Source organism: Lipotes vexillifer, unplaced genomic scaffold (assembly GCF_000442215.2).
Source record: "Lipotes vexillifer unplaced genomic scaffold, Lipotes_vexillifer_v1.1 scaffold168, whole genome shotgun sequence".
Classification (NCBI taxonomy): Eukaryota; Metazoa; Chordata; class Mammalia; order Artiodactyla; family Lipotidae; genus Lipotes; species Lipotes vexillifer.
Window position 1 is genome coordinate 3,686,610 of NW_006773947.1, and position 18,162 is coordinate 3,704,771.

General features: G+C 34.4%; 1 protein-coding gene across 1 annotated transcript in view; it reads left to right on the top strand.

Moving 5' to 3' along the window:
• Window positions 1-469: 469 nt before the first annotated feature.
• ESCO1 (establishment of sister chromatid cohesion N-acetyltransferase 1) overlaps window positions 470-18,162 on the top strand; it is a 40,278-nt gene continuing 22,585 nt past the window's right edge. The window contains exons 1-5 of the mRNA XM_007448611.1: window positions 470-2,044; window positions 6,204-6,321; window positions 7,927-7,987; window positions 8,913-9,027; window positions 11,757-11,888. Coding sequence (XP_007448673.1) covers window positions 497-2,044; window positions 6,204-6,321; window positions 7,927-7,987; window positions 8,913-9,027; window positions 11,757-11,888 — 1,974 coding nt within the window. The 5' untranslated portion in view covers window positions 470-496. The remainder of the gene's footprint in view (window positions 2,045-6,203; window positions 6,322-7,926; window positions 7,988-8,912; window positions 9,028-11,756; window positions 11,889-18,162) is intronic.

Here is an 18,162-nt window from a genome sequence, read left to right on the forward strand (position 1 = left end):
ACAAACAAGGAAAGAAACGTGTTAACTGTAAGACATGTTTCCAATGAATCAAAGTCCAATAACTGTAGACTTCAGAAGAAAAAAGTTTTCAAAAACTTTGTCAAAACAGACAGGTCAGTGATAAATAACTCCTCCAGTAATAGGGCTAGGCCTGAAAACTGATATTAATTGAATAAAATTAACAAGGTAGATCAAACTTGAATTAAAATTTTTTCATAAAAAGTTCTGAAAATATCAGATTAGATTTAAATTTTCCTCAAATTTCTATTGCCTCATCCAAAGTAAAGCAAATATCTTTCAGCCTTCATGCCAGCTTTTCTCATGTCGTAAGGATGACAGAAATCTTAGCAAACTAGTATTTTTGTTGAAAATGTATATCAGTATCAGTTGATTTTTAAGACCGGCTGCTCAGTAATAATACTAGACATTCAACATTTCCAACTACCAGGACACAAAATCTCAAAAACTACTCAGAAAAGGAGGACCTTACTCAGGAATGATGTCTATTCAGGAGAAATCAAAAGAAAATTCCTCCAGTGTTATTAAAAAGAGTGAAGATAAGAATCTAGAAACACAAATTCAAGGTTCTCAAAAGAATCTAGTAAAAAAATCAGGTCCAAAGGAAGCTTTAAAATCACTGGTTAAATCTTCCAATGAAAGTAAAGTCAGTCAGCCTGAATTAGGAACATGCATGAGCACAAGGTCAGCATCCAGTGATAAAAAAGCTAGTAATCCTATTAATAAAAATATGGTGACTGTAAAGGGACATTCACAACAAGAATCTACAAAGCAGAAGAAATTATCTCAGAAAAAGTCAGTGCACAAAACCCCTAAATCAAATGAACAGCTTAATCGGAGATCACAAAGACTACAACAGTTAACAGAGGTTTCAACTAGGTCTCTGCGTAATAGAGACATTCAGGGTCAAGTTCAAGCAGTTAAACAGAGTTTGCCACCAACAAAAAAAGAGCACCGTAGCAATACTAAGAGTAAATCTAATAAAGTTAAAACAAATCAGAAACATGTGAAAAGAAAAGTACTGGAAATAAAGTCTGATTCTAAAGAGGATGAAAATTCTGTAACTAATGAAGTAATAAATTCCCCAAAAGGAAAAAAACGCAAAGTAGAGCATCAGACAGCTTATACTTGTAGTTCTCAGTGCATAAAAGTATCTGAAAAGTGTCTTCAGAAGAATACTAGAAAAGAGGAAACAAAATCTGTGCCTGTAACTTCTTCTGAGATAAAAAGATCAAAAATGGCTGCTTCAGTGGTCTCTAAAAAGAATGAGATGAAGAAGTCAGTTCATACACAAGTGAGTACTAGTGCAAAATCCCAAAAAAGTCCACAGCCATCAGTGCCTGAACAAAGTATAGATGATGAGCTGGAGCAAGCAGGAAAGAGCAAACGAGGGAGCATTCTCCAGCTCTGTGAAGAAATTGCTGGTGAAATTGAGTCAGATACTGTAGAGGTAAAAAAGGAATCCTCACAAATGGAAAATGTAAAGGAGGAGAAGCCTACAGAAATAAAATTGGAAGAGACTGATACTGAAAGACAAATACTTCATCAGAAGGAAACAAGTCAGGATGTTCAGTGTAATCGTTTCTTCCCCAGTAGAAAAACAAAGCCTGTGAAATGTATTCTAAATGGAATAAACAACTCAACTAAAAAGAACTCCAATTGGACTAAAATTAAGCTCTCAAAATTTAACTCTGTGCAGCAGAATAAATTAGACTCTCAATTTTCCCCTAAATTGTGCTTATTACGACCCAGTTTTTCACTGCCTGCGTTAGAAATGCATCATCCCGTGACTCAAAGTACATTTTTAGGGTCAAAACCACATGATGATAAAAATAAAGCTTGCCAGCAGGAAGAAATGAAAGAAATTAATTCTGAAGAAGTTAAACTTAATGATATTACAGTTGACATTAATAAAACCCCCAAAAAGCCTCCTGAAAATTGTTGTTTGGGTAATCAGATAAAACCACCTCCTGATCAGCCATTGGATAACCAGAAGAAAGATTCTTTTGAATCAACGCCAGATAAGGTAATGTATTTTCATCATGTACATAGAGGTGTCTGAGTACTTTCTGCTAAGATTTAAGTGTTTCCAACATATTTTAACTTAAGAATTAAGTTGTAAAATGTTAAGGAATTCTATTTTATTAACCCAGTCTTGTAGTGAGTGATAGAACTTACTGATGCCTTTAGATGTCTCATATTTACATGAATGCTTGTCATTGTTTCCTTGTTTTCACCCTTCATTTTAATTTTATGTGAAGCATAAACCTGTTGAAGTCTAGCTTTTCTTTTTCCTTTAACACACTGATTTGTTTCCTTTTTCTATTAATTGTAACCACAGAAACTGTGTTTCATAGTGAGTGACTAAAATGTAGAACTTGAAGTTGGGCCCAATTCTGAAGTTGGGCCCAATTCTGACCAAGTTGTTAAAATTAATTTCAGCTGGTACAAATCAACTTTCCCCACCAGATAAAATTTAAAAATTAAACATTTCTAATAGTAGAGATGTCTTTTGGTTTGACTTGTGTGGCCATTTTAAACAATTGGCAAATAAAATGTCTGAAAGATGTAAATAATTCAGACCTCAGGCTAAGAATAAAATTGTAGGGGCCAAGAATTTTTAAAATGGAAAAGTAAATTGAAAAACAGAATCTAAATAGCTGGAAGAAACTTGAATGATTATCTGAGAAGTAGTTTTGAAACCTTATAAAAGCAGCTGAGCCCATTTCTTTCCAAATTAAATCGTAGGTAAAATACCAATATATAAAAGCAATAGGCAGAAATTTTATGTGTGTCGAACTTTAGCGCTGTATAATACTGATTTTTAGAACTCTACCAATTTGTTTTAGTTATTTAATTTTATAATGAGAAAGCTGAGAACAATAGAGGAATGTGGGTTAGGTCACATGTTTGGTTGTGCAAATAGATTTGAATTCAGGTGTTCTGATTCTCAGCCCATCATTCTTTCTACAGTGAGATACTCTGAATATTAGAAGATCATTTGAGAAAAAAATCGTGGGTAGAGAAGAAAGTCAAGTCACCTTAAAGTTTTAGGAGTGATTTAAAGTTCTCTTTTGAGGCATTTGGGTCTAGAAGCAAATTTGAGTAAGGAGTCAGGGCTTGTGTCAGAAGCCCCGAAAATAGATTATTGGCTACTTTCGTGGACTAAAATTGAAAGAACTTAAAGGGAACAATGTGAAGATACAATGTGGTACTCTTAGATTTTATTTTCTGTGCAAACGTGAATGAAAGCATCAATTAGAAGACAATTATGCAAATAGTGATAGTAATTAAAGTAAGTAGTGAGTGGTAGAATGAATATTAAGTGTGGCCTCTTGCAGACACAGAGTGGCTTTCTCTTCAGGGTGTGCTTTTGTCAAAAATTGACAGCTACACTCCAGGGGTAGTTGCAGAGTGTATCTTTTAACTCCTTGCTGCATAAGTGCCTGTCAAAACTCAGAAGGCAGATAGTTTATGGGGAATATATTGAGAAATAAGAAATCCATTCCTTTGGACTAACTACTAGAATAGAGATGTTTAGACTACATTATTTTGATCTTCTGTAATGCTGCTTTTACTGAGATGTGCTTTGGATTTATGCAACACCTCTATCTTGAGGAATGTTATGAAAAACAGTCCTATGAAACTTGTGTTAACATTTTTATTTACGTACAAATTTACATGAGAAGTCTTGAGTTTCAAACGTTTAGAATACTAGAGAGACCAATACTACACTAGTGACTACCACCCAAATTTGACAAAAATTAACATTTTATCGACTTCAGGTTTTTTAAAATAAGAAAAGTACATTACAGATACAAAGACCATACTTCCCTCTACTTTCCATTCACCTCTCTCCCCAGAGTTAAATATGCTTCTAAAGTTGGTATGAATATTTTATGTTTTTATTTTTGATTTCACTGTGTATGTGTATATATCTATTATAAAGAATACTTAGCATTGTTTGTATTTTAAACGTTTACATAAATGCTAACATAGTTTGTATGTGTATATTCTATATATACATATTTTTTTCAACTTGATTTTGTGCAATCAGCACATTTGATATTTATTAATACATGGGTATTTTAATAGTTGTAGAGGAATATGAACTACAGTTTATTTATGTTTTCCTCTGTTAAAGCACTTTTAGGTTGTTTCCAACTTTTTCACTGATACCAACAATGTGATTACTATCACAGAGTGGTCAGGAGATGTGGTGGAGACCACATCATTTCAAGACATATTTGATTGCCTGCTGCATCCGAGACACTGTGCTAATAAGGCTACAGAAGATGATGTTTCCTGCCTTTAAGGAATTTACATTGTACTAGTCACTTAGAAACTTCTCTTCTTCCCATAAACGCTAAGATGTTTTAGTTCAGCCATCAGAGTAGCTTTTGTTTAGTGAACACTGCCTCTTTGTTAGGCATAGGAGAACTTCATATAATTGTCACCACATTCTACAGCATGACTTCTGTTATTATCCATATATTACAAGTGAGGAGAGTGAAGCTTAGAGATTTAAGTGAGGCTTAGAGATCCATGTAAGTGATGGAGTCAGGCTTTGAACTGAGATTGGCTGGCTTCAGAATCTAGATTTATACTTGGGGAAATAGGAGAATGTAAAAAACAATCCTTAAATCATTTGAAAACTTTTTCTGTGGCTGCTTGTAATTTTGCTCTTTTTATTATATGGTGTCAGTCTCAGCAGTACTGAAAAATGATGATGGTTGATAAGGCTGAGCATATGATAGCCCTTCTCTGAATTTTTTGGCCTGAATTTAAATTATTTGGATTTTATGAATTTTAAAGCTCAATTATTTTATGATTTTTTTTTTTTTTTTTTTTTTTTTTTGGCAGTACGTGGGCCTCTCACCGTTGCGTCCTCTCCCGCTGCGGAGCACAGGCTCCGGACGCACAGGCCCAGCAGCCATGGCTCACGGGCCCAGCCGCCCCGCGGCACGTGGGATTCCCCCCAGACCAGGGCACGAACCCGCGCCCCCTGCATCGGCAGGCAGATTCCCAACCGCTGCACCACCAGGGAAGCCCTGATTTGTTTTTTAAACTAGTAATTTACTAACTTCCTAATGGAGATTAAGTAGTAACATGTAATTGTTCTTACTGTTTTTAATTTTTCTGCTTTTTAATGACAAAAATAATGTTCATTTTTCAAAAATGTAATGTTCACAAATAATGTTACATGTTCTTTGTAACAATCACAATATAGATACACACACATACATACACATAGAAAGTTAATTGTTCACCTCCTCATTTCCATTTCTTTAAGACAGCTAATGTTGATAGAGTTTGTAGTATTTTCCTTCGGTAGTTATTGAGTATCTGCTTTGACAGAGTTCTGATTTAGGGGCTCTTGGGAATACAAAGATAAATATAATAATAATAGTCTTTGCTCTTAAGAGTTATAGGAGATTAATAAAAAACAAATAACTAATTCAAAATAGGAAGTGATAAGGGCATGAAGGAGATGAAGTAGATGGAAAATTTGGGGAAAGGGGATGGGAAAACTTGGAGGAGACTTCATGGGAGAGGTTAATATTTAAGTGATGACTTGAGTTTATACAGGGGGTAAGGTGTTCTAGATTAGCACTATCCAGTAGAAATATAATGTGAGCCACATAAATCGTTTAAAAATTTCTGGTAGCCACATTAAAAAAAAAGAAATTGGTAAAATTAATAGATTTTATTTAACTTGTCATATAAAAATACTATTATTTCAATGTGTCATGAATTTTTAAAATTGAGGTGTTTTACTTTTTTGTACTAACACCTCAAAATCTGGTGTGTGATTTACATTTGTAATAAATCAGTCATGCTAACCACATTTTAAGTGCTCAGTAGTGAGATGTTACAGTGGCTGTTAATGGACAGTGAGGTTTAGGTAGATGAAACTCAGAAAAAGTATAGAGCCAGGCAAATATGTATCTGTTGGAGAGGTAAATTTTTCGATCTAGTGTGAAGAGGAATAATAGAAGTTGATGCTGAGAAGGACAGCTTGTAGGGAGATCATAAAGAGACTTTTAAGGCATATCTGTGTGAATTACTCCATGTATTATCTTAAATTTTCTTAGTATAGTGCTAAAATTCACTGAAAGTATTGGGATAAGACCCAAAGGTTGATATAAAAGCAAATATTAACGTTTTAAATTATATGTGCTTAGAATTGCAGCCTATGTTTGGAATCTAAGCTTGAAAACAATCCAGTGGAAAATACCACTACTACTGTTTCAACTCTGCTCAGTCAAGCAAAAATTGATACAGGGGAGAGTAAATTTCCAGGTAATACTTTGAAAATATTGTTTGGATTTCACAGTGGTCAGACATATTTTTGTCAGCATAACAGTAAACTATATCCACTACCAAATAAGCCTGTTAAATCCTTCTTTTAACCATTATGTTTTTCTGATGTGTGATTATCACCATTCTTTGAAGGAAGAGAATTGCTTCTGTTGATTGGCTTGTTTACAGTACTTAAGATGATTCTTTGATTCCCTACCAAAAATTCTTTTGTTTTTCAGTCTTTTGTTTGTGGACTTACTTTCTGGAGAAGTGTTACTTAATGAATTGCTTAAATTAGTGGTAGCAGTTTATTTCTCAAGTATAAATGACTGTGCTTTACCACTTCAGGTTCTTATCTTTAACCCTTAATTACTCAGTTTTCCATCTTGGTAATTCTATCTCTGAATTAAGAATTTAATCATTTGCTGCAGTTTGTCCACTTATACCATAAAAAACCTTTATTTTTGTAACCTTATGAAAATTTGGGGGGGAAATTCCCTGGCGGTCCAGTGGTTAGGACTCGGCTCTTTCATTGCCGGGATCCGGGTTCAACCCCTGGTCCGGGAACTAAGATCCCGCAAGCTGTGTGATGTGGCCAAAAAAAAAAAAAATTGGGCAAGTATTATTTGAACTCTTGGATGGGGATTAGTTCACCTTTATCAGATGAAGCACCAGGAGAAACAGAAGAGAAATTCCTAATTTCTGTTGTTTCTCTCTGGTAAAGGAAAGATACACTTGGAGCAAAATATTCAGTTCAGATAATTGCTTCCATTGAATGTCATTTAACCTTTTCTCTTAGTGGGGGAAGGGGAAGTATACTATGAACACAAGAAATGCATTTATTCATTAGAAAATAAATTGATTATTGCATTATTTGATTAGTAATTTGATTAAAACTCCAGAGACTACAGGGTTTTTTTTGTTTGGGTTTGGTTTTTTATAAATTTATTTATTTATATTTTATTTTTGACTGCGTTGAGTCTTCATTGCTGTGCGCGGACTTTCTCTAGTTGCAATGAGCGGGGGCTGCTTTTCTTTGCGGTGCTCGGGCTTCTCATTGCAGTGGCTTCTCGTTGCGGAGCACGGGTTCTAGGCTCACGGGCTTCAGTAGTTGCGGCTCACGGGCTCTAGAATGCAGGCTTAGTAGTTGTGGCACACGTGCTTAGTTGCTTCATGGCATGTGGGGTCTTCCTGGACCAGAGATCGAACCCGTGTCCCCTGCATTGGTAGACGGATTCTTAACCACGGTGCCACCAGGGAAGTCCTACAGGTTTTTTTAAACATGTTTTCATTTATTTCCATGTAGTGATTGTATAATTATGCAAGCATTTAAACAGTTTCCTTTATTGTTCAGTGCTAGTAATTATTGGTGAAACTAGAGACAAACTTGATCTACCATTAGATCTCTTTGCAGCTCTGTAGAGCCTTTTTGCCTCTTCTCTGAAGAGTAATTTCTAGGAAGGGGCTCTAATTTTATCAATTGGTGTTTATTAAAAGTAAAGCATTTAGTGCACTGAGGTTTTGTCTTTATTATAATTTTTAACCATTAGGTGGAGAGCTAGTACAAAGGCTTAGTACATAACCCATCTTTTGATTAAATCACAGGTTCAGCTCCCAAACAGCACAATATACTCACTAACCAAACATCTAAGACCAGTGATAACAGGTAAGGTATTAGTTTAATATAAGTATAAATATGAGAACTTAAGGATTTTATACCTGTAAGTTTTGAGTTTGGGGTTTTTTTCCCCTGAAAGGTTGTGCTAGTAACTCTCAGTTTTTCACATAGAGGTGATACAAGTTCTCTTTTCATTTTAGTTTTTTCTATGTCTGTACATACTATTTCGTAGCTTTTATTTTTTTACTTAATGTGATATGGGCATCTTTTCTACATTCCTTCCTCATTCTTTTAAATTCTGCAGTAGATTTCATTGTGTGAATATTCCATTGTTTAACAATTCTCTACTTTATAGAAACTTTGGTTGTTTCTAGTTTATTCCTATTAGGGAAAAAAAGTCCTGCAATAAACACATATATCTTTGTCTACTTATGTGACTATATCTAGGATAAATTCATAGCTGTAGGACTTAACCTGCATTGCCAAATTTCCCTGCAAATTGGTTGTGTCTTATATTCCCAGCAACAGTGTTTGAGAATGCTCCTTTTTCCCCAAAACCCCCATGATATGAGTATTAGCAACATGTAAAAAGTGTTTTCAGTAGCTTAAAAGCTTTTTGTTGTCTTTAATTTCAAAATTAAATTAGTATGATTTTTTAGCTTTAGCTCATTGCTGAAAATAGTATTTAGGACAAACTGTAGTGACTCAAACTGCTAAAACTATGAAATGTAAAACTTACTCCTACTATAGTTAGTGCTGCAGTTTTTTGTTTATTTGATGCAAGTTAGTTGTATCTTTGGGTTTCCTTCCCTGTTTTGGTTTTTAAAAGGTGATTTTTCCCCCCTTGGAATTGATACTTGTCAGTGTTGTATAGAAAATAAGTTTTTTTTTCCCTACCAGTGATTTGAAGTGATATGGATCTATAACATTTAATAGTTTTTGTTTGTTTGTTTGGTTGGTTGTTTTTTTAAAGGGAGATACCACCAAATCATTCTTGGCCTAAGTGTAATTCCCATTTGGAGATAACAATTCCAAAAGAATTGAAACTAAAAGAAGCAGAGAAAGCTGATGAAAAACAGTTGATCATAGTAAGTATACAACTTGACCTTTTTGGTGAAATGTTATAAGCATCTTATTTATGCACATTGTCAAGGAATAAATTCATTTTTTACCTAAAAAGCTTTTTGTCGCCATAAGTCTTAATTATGGAAATATTCTTGGTATTACAACAGCCACCCCCCAGTGATTCCATCCTATAACAAATAATAAAAATTCAAATTTCCATACTTCTAGTTTTATTTACAACAGATTGACACTTTATTTCACATTTATTTCTTAAATGTGTCATTTGATCACTACCTTTTTTTAGTAGTTTAAATATTAAAATAACATGGAGTTTAATAAATAAGATGATTTTAAATATCTGTATTTTAGTGTATGTTATAACTTTAAAACTACATTTTACAGGAAGATAAACCAATAGTTAATTTGAATTAGAAAATAAGTACAATTTGGTGGCAAGGTGGAAAAGAGGGAGATATTTTGATTGATTAAAAATCTAATTTGAGTGAGCACAGTATATAAAAAAATGAAGAACCCAAAATAATAGGAACATTTAATGTAGTTCCAGTTAACATAATTAATAGGATTTTTTGGTACTAGATTGATTATAACTTTAATATGGGAGAATAACTTCGTAAGAATTTTCTAGAAATTTTTGCGAAAGATTAGTGAGGGAAAAAGTTGTTTCATCGAATTTAATAATGTTTCTGTTGTCAAATCAGTATGATAGTGAAACAGGATTAGACAAGTAGAATCTAGAGCTGCACTGTCCAATATGGTAGCCACATGTGACTGTTGAGCACTTGAAATGTTGCTTGTCACAACCGAGGTATGGTCTATGTGTAAACATATGTACTGCATTTCAAAGATTAGTACAAAGAAGCATGTAAAGTATCTCACTAATTTTTAAAAATATTTAATACATGTTGAAATTATAACATTTGGGATATATTTTGTTAAATAAAATATATTATTAAAATTAATTTTACCTGTTTGCTTTTGCAGTCTTTAATGTGGCTACTAGTAAATTTAAAATTACCTTTGTGGATTACATTTCTGTTGGATAGTGCTGGTCAAGAGTTGATGGTAATGATGATGATGTTAATGATCATAATAGCAGCTAATATTTTTGAATGCATTGTTCCATCTCCTCCACTTAATTACGTTAAGCCTTATAAAAAAGTATGAGATAGGTACAACTATTATTTTCCATTTACCAGTGAGGAAACTAAGGCAGCTGCTTACTCATTACTGTGAATACTGCCTTCTTGAAGAGATATTTGTATACCTGTATTCGTTATTCACAGTAGCCAAAAGGTGGAAGCAACTAAAGTGTCCATCAGTGGGTGAATGGCTGAACAAAATGTGTTGTGTATGTATACAGTGGAATATTATTCAGCCTTTAAAAAGGAAGGTAATTCTGACATGTTATAATATGGTTGAACCTTGAGGACATTATCTAAGTGAAATAAGTCAGTCACAAAAAGACAAATACTGTATGATTCTACTTATATAAGGTACCTAGAATAGTCAAATTCATAGAGATAGAAAGTAGAATGGTGGTTTCCAGGAGCTGGGGGGGCGGTGTTGGGGAGCTGTTGTTTAATGGGTATAGAGTTTCAGTTTTTTGTTTTGTTTTTGTTTTTTTGGCCACTCCTTGCGGCATGTGGGATCTTAGTTCCCTGAACAGGGATCGAACCTGTGCCCCCTACAGTGGAAGTGTGGAGCCCTAACCACTGGACTGCCAGGAAAGTCCCTAGAGTTTCAGTTTTGCAAAATAAAAATAATTCTGTAGATTGGTTGCACAACAATGTGAGTGTACTAAATACTGCTGAATTGTACACTTAAAAATGGTTAAGATGGTAAATACTATGTTTTATATCTTAACCACAATAAAAAAAAATTTTTTTTAACTCCCTGAAATTTCAGGTAACATTTTGTCAATAGTTTGAATCTTTTAGAATGAACTTCCCTTTAGTTTTATATACAATCTTTTATTTACCATTTGATTTCTCTCTGCTCTGTGACCCTAGCTGTTAGGCACTAGCATACAGTTATCTGAGATCCTTTTTTTCCCCTGTAATTAGTTGAAATTATACAGTTTTAGAGCAGGGAAAATAAAGGGATTATGCTTTTTTTAGTTAATATATTATTCTTAAAGTTAGATCATATTGCTGTAATTTTTCTTGTTAAATAAGGACAAGAATAGAAAACCTTTTGTAAACAATTACTATTCTACAGCACAAGTATGAATTACGGGAGTACAGGTGATTATAATCAGTCTTTCATACTTATTTGATATAAAGAAAATAATTTTACCTTTTCTCAAGAGTTTCTGGTGACATAAATACTCTTTTTAATATAACTAGAGCAAAACCAAAGATGTCTATGAAACATTATTTCTTCTAAACTGTAGCAGTATAATTATTCACAGATACAAAATACATACTAGTTCTTATTTATAAAGTATTTGCTGTTTGGGGCTTTAGAACTAAGATTGTAGTGTTAAAGATACTTCTCAGTTCCTTTCAGTTGTTATTAAATGCTGTGGAGTGAGTGATTACTAAAATGGAAAACAGTTCTTAATAAAATTACATACAGATTTCAAAGATTAACATCTTAGTTTTTATAATCAACATTGAATGTTATTTTAAACACTTCTCACTCTATGTTCATGTTATAGCTTTAGAGGCTGATGTTCTGGAATTATTCTTTTGGGGGGGAAAAAAACCTTCTGTTTGTTTTTTATAAATAGGATGCAGGACAAAAAAGATTTGGAGCGGTTTCCTGTAATGTTTGTGGCATGCTTTACACAGCTTCAAATCCAGAAGATGAAACACAGCATCTGCTCTTCCACAACCAGTTTATAAGTGCTGTAAAATATGTGGTAAGTGGAATTCATGACTTTTAAAATGCAGAATCAGATAATTAGAGATGAATTGCCAAATTTAAGTCATTGAAAATTTTTGTCTTTAGGAAATGGTAATATATACAAAGCCCTTGTGGTATATATACAGGCTTATTTTAAAACAGAGCCAAACAAAACCCAGCAAATTTATTCTGGCTGGTGTATGTTGTGGGATTTTTGAATTTAAGTTATATTTTTAAAGTGTTATTGAACCTCTTCTAACAAGTAATGCTGTTCAACTTGAGTATTTAAAAAATTTCCTTTGATTTTAATAATTATTAACTATTGATAAGCCTGCTTAATATTCAGTATAGCTTGACACACTTTTTATTTGAGGGATTGATAGTGCTGTATATTATACCAAATAGACTGGGGATTTCCTTAACTTCTCTTTGCTAACGTGAGAGCTTTTCTTAATAAAATTAAAGAGAAAAATTCTTGATGGTTAAAACCTCAGAATTTGTAGTATACTTAAAAAAAAATCCCACAAAGTAAATAAGTTTTAGTATGTATTTTTTGATGTATGTGCATTTGAGGCATAATGGGTATTATTTAATACTTGTTTTTGGAAGTAGCAAAATTTTAAATAATTTTGAACCATTTCAGATATCTTGTGAAAATAGTAATTTAATGTAATTGCTGTTTACCCATATCTGAAATGGAATTTATTTTTATTTTATACATGTTACCTTCAGTACTGTACACTCACATTAATAAGACCTCCAGGATATCTGAACTGAGATCACCAATTCATTTCATGTAGGCACCAGTTGTTGGATTATTTAAAGATCTTTATTGGCTTCAGTTAAATTTGTATCCTTACCTTTGGTTGAAGGATTTATATTCATGGTTTTATTTATCCAGTTACTTCTTCCCAAGATAAGTGGGGTTTTCTTTTTTTGGTTCCCTTCTGTGATGATCCTTTATATTCCTTATTTCATCTGCTTTTCCACACATACACCCTCCTACTGCTTAACTAAATAAAATATAAGGTGTGTGGACATAGAATATCTATAGCTAGATATTGATTTGTCACTTGAAATTTGTACTTTTCCAGTTTGACTGTATTAATATCCTTAAAACTTCAAAAGAAAAATAGCTCTATCAGGCAGCTAAATTATAGAATACTTCTTTGGCAAAAATATTTGTTTATTTTACATACGTGAATCTGGTAGAAGTTAAAATGTGTTCTGCTCAAGTAACATTATCTGATTCTTGCAACCAGTTTCCTCAAATTATAAAAAGATTTGGTTTAAAAGACTTAATTCTTTATTTTAAAGGAAGTTCTTAATTTCTGACACAATCTGTAAAGAAATCAACCAGGAATTAATGTACTCTGCTCTTCCACAATACCAAAGGAAATTAGTTTATGGAACAAGGTGGAGTCATCACCTTCTCAACAAATTCTGGCTCTTGCAAAACTGTAAAGCAGTAGAACAACTTAGGGGAAGACTGATTCCTGCCCCACACCCCACCCCTGCCCTCCTTGATGGGACAGAGCTATGGGTTATTTTATTTATTTTTGAAATAAGCTCAAGAGAAGGAATCGAGTTTAGCAGTTGGCCATCCTTCACTAACATCAAAGTTGAATATTTTGCTGTTTTCAAATGTGTAGGTATACATAGATTTTAAAGTAGAAACTCCTCCAGAACATTGTAGCATTCTTTTCTAGTGTATGGAGAGAGGATAAAAACATACCTATGTTAAAGATATTCTGCTGTGATCACAACCCTGGATTTTGGGTTGTGACATGAATCATTTATTGGGCACCTAATATTGTGCTTTTGCATTAAGTACTCTTAAGTGTTTGATGAAACATCTAAGTTTTTTTAAATGCCAGTTCATTTGTTGTGTATGATTCTTGGAGAGAAGCATATAGAAAAGAAGTCATTTCGTGCTCTGGCTTTTATTTATTTCAAATGGGCAGTGTTCAGCGATTGGAAATCAAGTTTTCTTCCACTTAGAATAAATTAGAATGAGTTATACTTTTTATATTTTAATCAAACATTCTTTAGAAAATAAGTAGTTTTTCCTTAGGGTAAAAAGTTTCCCTTAGACATGGTAATCTATGACAGGTAAAAATGGCTGAAGTCTTCTTTTCAAAAGATTGAAATAACATATAAATTGTATAGCCATAGTAGCAATAGAAATTGATGCCACAGAGGCTACTTTTGGTTGACTACAATATTTTCTTTTTCTTTTCCTTATCCTCTTTGGTTTGGGGTAGGGGAGAGAGTGATGGTGCTCTCTTTCTCTATTCCTTCATTGTACTCCATCTGCCTCATTGACACCATTTGAGGAAATGTATTTTATCTGACTTACTAGAAACTATTTAGGAAGGAGCCCCTTAAGGCCTCAGGGGGAGCCTGGATTCTGGTTTAGACCTAGGTTCATTTCAGTTTCCCTTCATGAACTAAGATACTGTTTTCCTAAAGGTGTGAAGAGAAAGCAGGAAAAACTCCCCCAAGAGCATTGAGCCATGTTGCTAGGCAAGGAACCTATCCAGAACTCATCTGTATTTTGAGCTTTTAGTAATGCAGAAGAGGAATAATGTGTGGGTTCTTTGCAGAAAATCTCCTAACTTAATCTTTCTTACCTCTCTGTCTTTCCCTTATCTCCTTTGATTAACATTTGACTGAATGCTTTGTGGAGGACCTTACTCTTGGGGTATTTGACATACCCTTGCCTTCAAATTTAGGAACAAAGCCTGAAAGAAATGAAAAGTTAACAGTAGAAGATTTAAGTAACTATTAAAGCAATAAGTCAGTATTAACTATTTAAATTAAATTATAAATTAGCTTTGCAATTTAGAAGTGATAATTACTTTGGTAGAGCAGTGATCAGAAGAGGGGTTTGTTTTCACCTCTTGATGACAAGAAAAACTTCGAAGAAGGATTTGACAGATCCCTGATTAGATGTACAGCTGCACTATCCAGTATGGTAGCACTAAACCACAGAAATGAAAAATGCTGTTCCTCAGTTACAGTAACCAGTGCTCAGTAGTCACATGTTGCTAGAGGCTACGTGTTAGTGTAGATGTAGAATATTTGTATTGTCACAGTGAGTTCAGTTAGACAGTGCTGCTACAGAAAGCTGAGTCAGGGAAGCCATGATCCAGTAACCTTTAATTGCTTTTATGTGAAACTTGAATACATGTGAATTTACTTCTGCATACTTTTTCTATATTCCTTTTGAAGATAATTAGGACAACGAGGAAACTGGGTGTGGAGCAGGAATAGGGATTTTTAAGTCTTGGGATTGGGAAAGGAATCCGAAGCAAAGTAGCCTTGGCTCTTAGAACTGTACTCCGGCATTGTTAGGGAATAGGGAGCCCAGGTATATTTGTAGGAGGAATTCAGAGAGCCGACTCAGAATTTGGTCTGAGTTTCATTGAGTTTCCCTGCTTGAAGGTTGAAAGTTGAAAGTTAAGAAGTAGTTTCTTTAGAAACAGGTAGGAATTTGTTACATAAAAATTACCAGATGGCTTATTTCAAGCATCCAAGTTTTTTTTCTCTCTTCCCTGACCCACATTTTTAGTTTTTCTAACTTATTATATCTTAAAGACTTAAAATATTGTGGTGTATAAATGTAGAATGGGAGCAGTCAGAAAGTAATTTTCCTTTGGGATGTGAAGGCCATATATTGGAGAAAGAATACCTTTAGAATGAATGTTACATACAGCAAAATTTTACATTTTTAAAAAATAAATTTATTTATTTGTTTTTTTTTGGCTGCGTTGGGTCATCGCTGCTACGCACGGGCTTTCTCTAGTTGTGGAGAGTGGGGACTACTCTTCGTTGCGGTGCGTGGGCTTCTCATTGTGGTGGCTTCTCTTGTTGCGGAGCATGGGCTCTAGGCACGCGGGCTTCCGTAGTTGTGGCATGTGGGCTCAGTAGTTGTGGCTCATGGGCTCTAGAGCACAGGCTTAGTAGAAAGTGTTCACAAACTCTGGGGAGGGAAAACATATCTAGTGGCAAATAAAAACTGCAATCTGTTTTTCCTCTACTTTTCTCTATTCCAGAGATGGCACTGCCACTTACTCATATCCACAAGCTGAAAACTTCAGAACAGTCCTTCAGTTTTCTTTTTATTGTCCTTCTAACTCAATCCATTAGTGAATTTCACCTTCAAAATAGATTCCAAATGCTCCCACTTTTGTCATGTGTACTGCTCCTGCTCTGAACCAAGCTGGCAGCATTTTTTGCCTGGACCACTTGTGTAATGCTTCTCTAACTGGTCTCCCATCTTCCATTTTTGTTTCCCTGCAGTCTTTCTGCATGTTGTCCATAGCAGTCTTTTAAAAACTTGAATCAGATTATGTCCTTCCTTTCTTTAAAATTTTCCAGTGAATTCACATCACACATAGAATAAAATTCAGAGTACTTAACTGTGGCATCAAGGCCCCGCACACTCCCCCTTCTCTAATCTCATCTCCTTACACTCTTCCCCTTACTTGCTGTACTCTGGTCATGCAGATCTTCCTTCTGTTCTTAAACCACTTCAACCACATTCCATTCTCAGTGTATTTGTACTTATATTACTTTTTCTTGGAGTGTTTCTCTCAGATCTTCACATACTGGCTCTCTTCATTCTGGTCTTAAAGACACCCTTCCTGACCACCCAGTACAAAATAGCTCCCCTTGTCCCTCTTCTGTCTGTATAACTTATCACACTCTGAAAGTTTGTTATGTGTATTCCCCACTGGAGTAGAAGCTGTGTCGAAGCAGAGTCCTTGGTAGTCTGTTTATCATGCTGAAGAGCACCTGCCAATGCATAGTAGGGGCTTAACAAATGCATTGAATTAAAGAACAGATTTTGATTTGAAGCCACAGAACAAGAGTGGTGAGTCTCAGTTTTCTCATTTAAAAATGAGTTTAAGGGCTTCCCGGGTGGCGCAGTGGTTGAGAGTCTGCCTGCTGATGCAGGGGACACGGGTTTGTGCCCCAGTCCGGGAGGATCCCACATGCCGCGGAGCAGCTGGGCCCATGAGCCATGGCCACTGAGCCTGCGCGTCCGGAGCCTGTGCTCCGCAACGGGAGAGGCCACAGCAGTGAGAGGCCCACGTACCACAAAAAAATAAATAAATAAATAAATAAATAAAAATTTTTAAAAATGAGATTAAACCAGATTTCTCTGGGCTTTGGCAACTCTGATATTTGTTGATATTAAATCATTGGGAATTAATAGTATAAATATCTTTGGGGGACATGGAACATATTGTAAGTTAGACAGAATAGTAACATACTTCAAAATATGTAAAGCAGCCCAAATTTGAATTCATTGTGGCAGTTACAGGTTTATTAACTAGGTTTGCATATTGAATTACATATCTGACTGAATTTAGGTGCTAAAATCGTTTGTTCTTTGTTTAGAAAATAGTCAAAGTAATTTAACTCTTTTTTTTTGCTAAGATGTAAGAGGTCATTATAGATTATTTTGTACCAGTGGTTTTTCTTCAGTTGTATTTAATTTTAATTTTCTGTAAGATAAAATTTTCTTTATATATAAAAATAATGCTTCTAATCCTTCTATCACAGGAATTAAATCTTTGAGAGTTTTAGTTTCTCTCCTGAAATTCTTCTTTCACATAATTTGTCCTCTTGTCCTTTAAAATCTTTAGCATACGTGTAATAGCAATTTTAAAGTTCTTTTCTGCTAATTCAAACATTTGGGTCACACTGGGCCTGTTTCTATTGACTTTTTTTCCCCTCTTGATCTTGGATCATAATTTCCTATTTCTGTCCATGGTCTTACTTTTTTTTTATAGACTTTATTTTTATAGAGTAGTTTAAGTTTATAGGGAAATTGAGCTTACGGTAGAGAGAGTTCCTGTATCCTCCTGCCCATAACTATGCTTGACATTCCACACCAGAGTGGTATATTTGTTGCAATTGATGAGCCTACATTGACAAATTATCACCCAAAGTACATAGTATATATTAGGGTTCACTCTTGGTGTTGTACATTTCATGGGTTTAAAAGGTACATAATGACATATATCCAGTAATGTCATACAGAATAGTTTTTCTGTTCTCCCCTGCTTCATCCTTGCCTAACCCCGGCCCCAGCCCCTGGCAACCACTGATCTTTTTAACTGTTTCCAAAGTTTGGCCTTTTCCCGAATGATATGTAATTGGAATCATACAGTATGTAGCCTTTTCACGTTGACTTCTTTCACTTAGTATTATGTGTTGAAAGTTACTCTGTATCTTTTCATGATAGCTCATTTCTTTTTACTGATGAATAATATTTT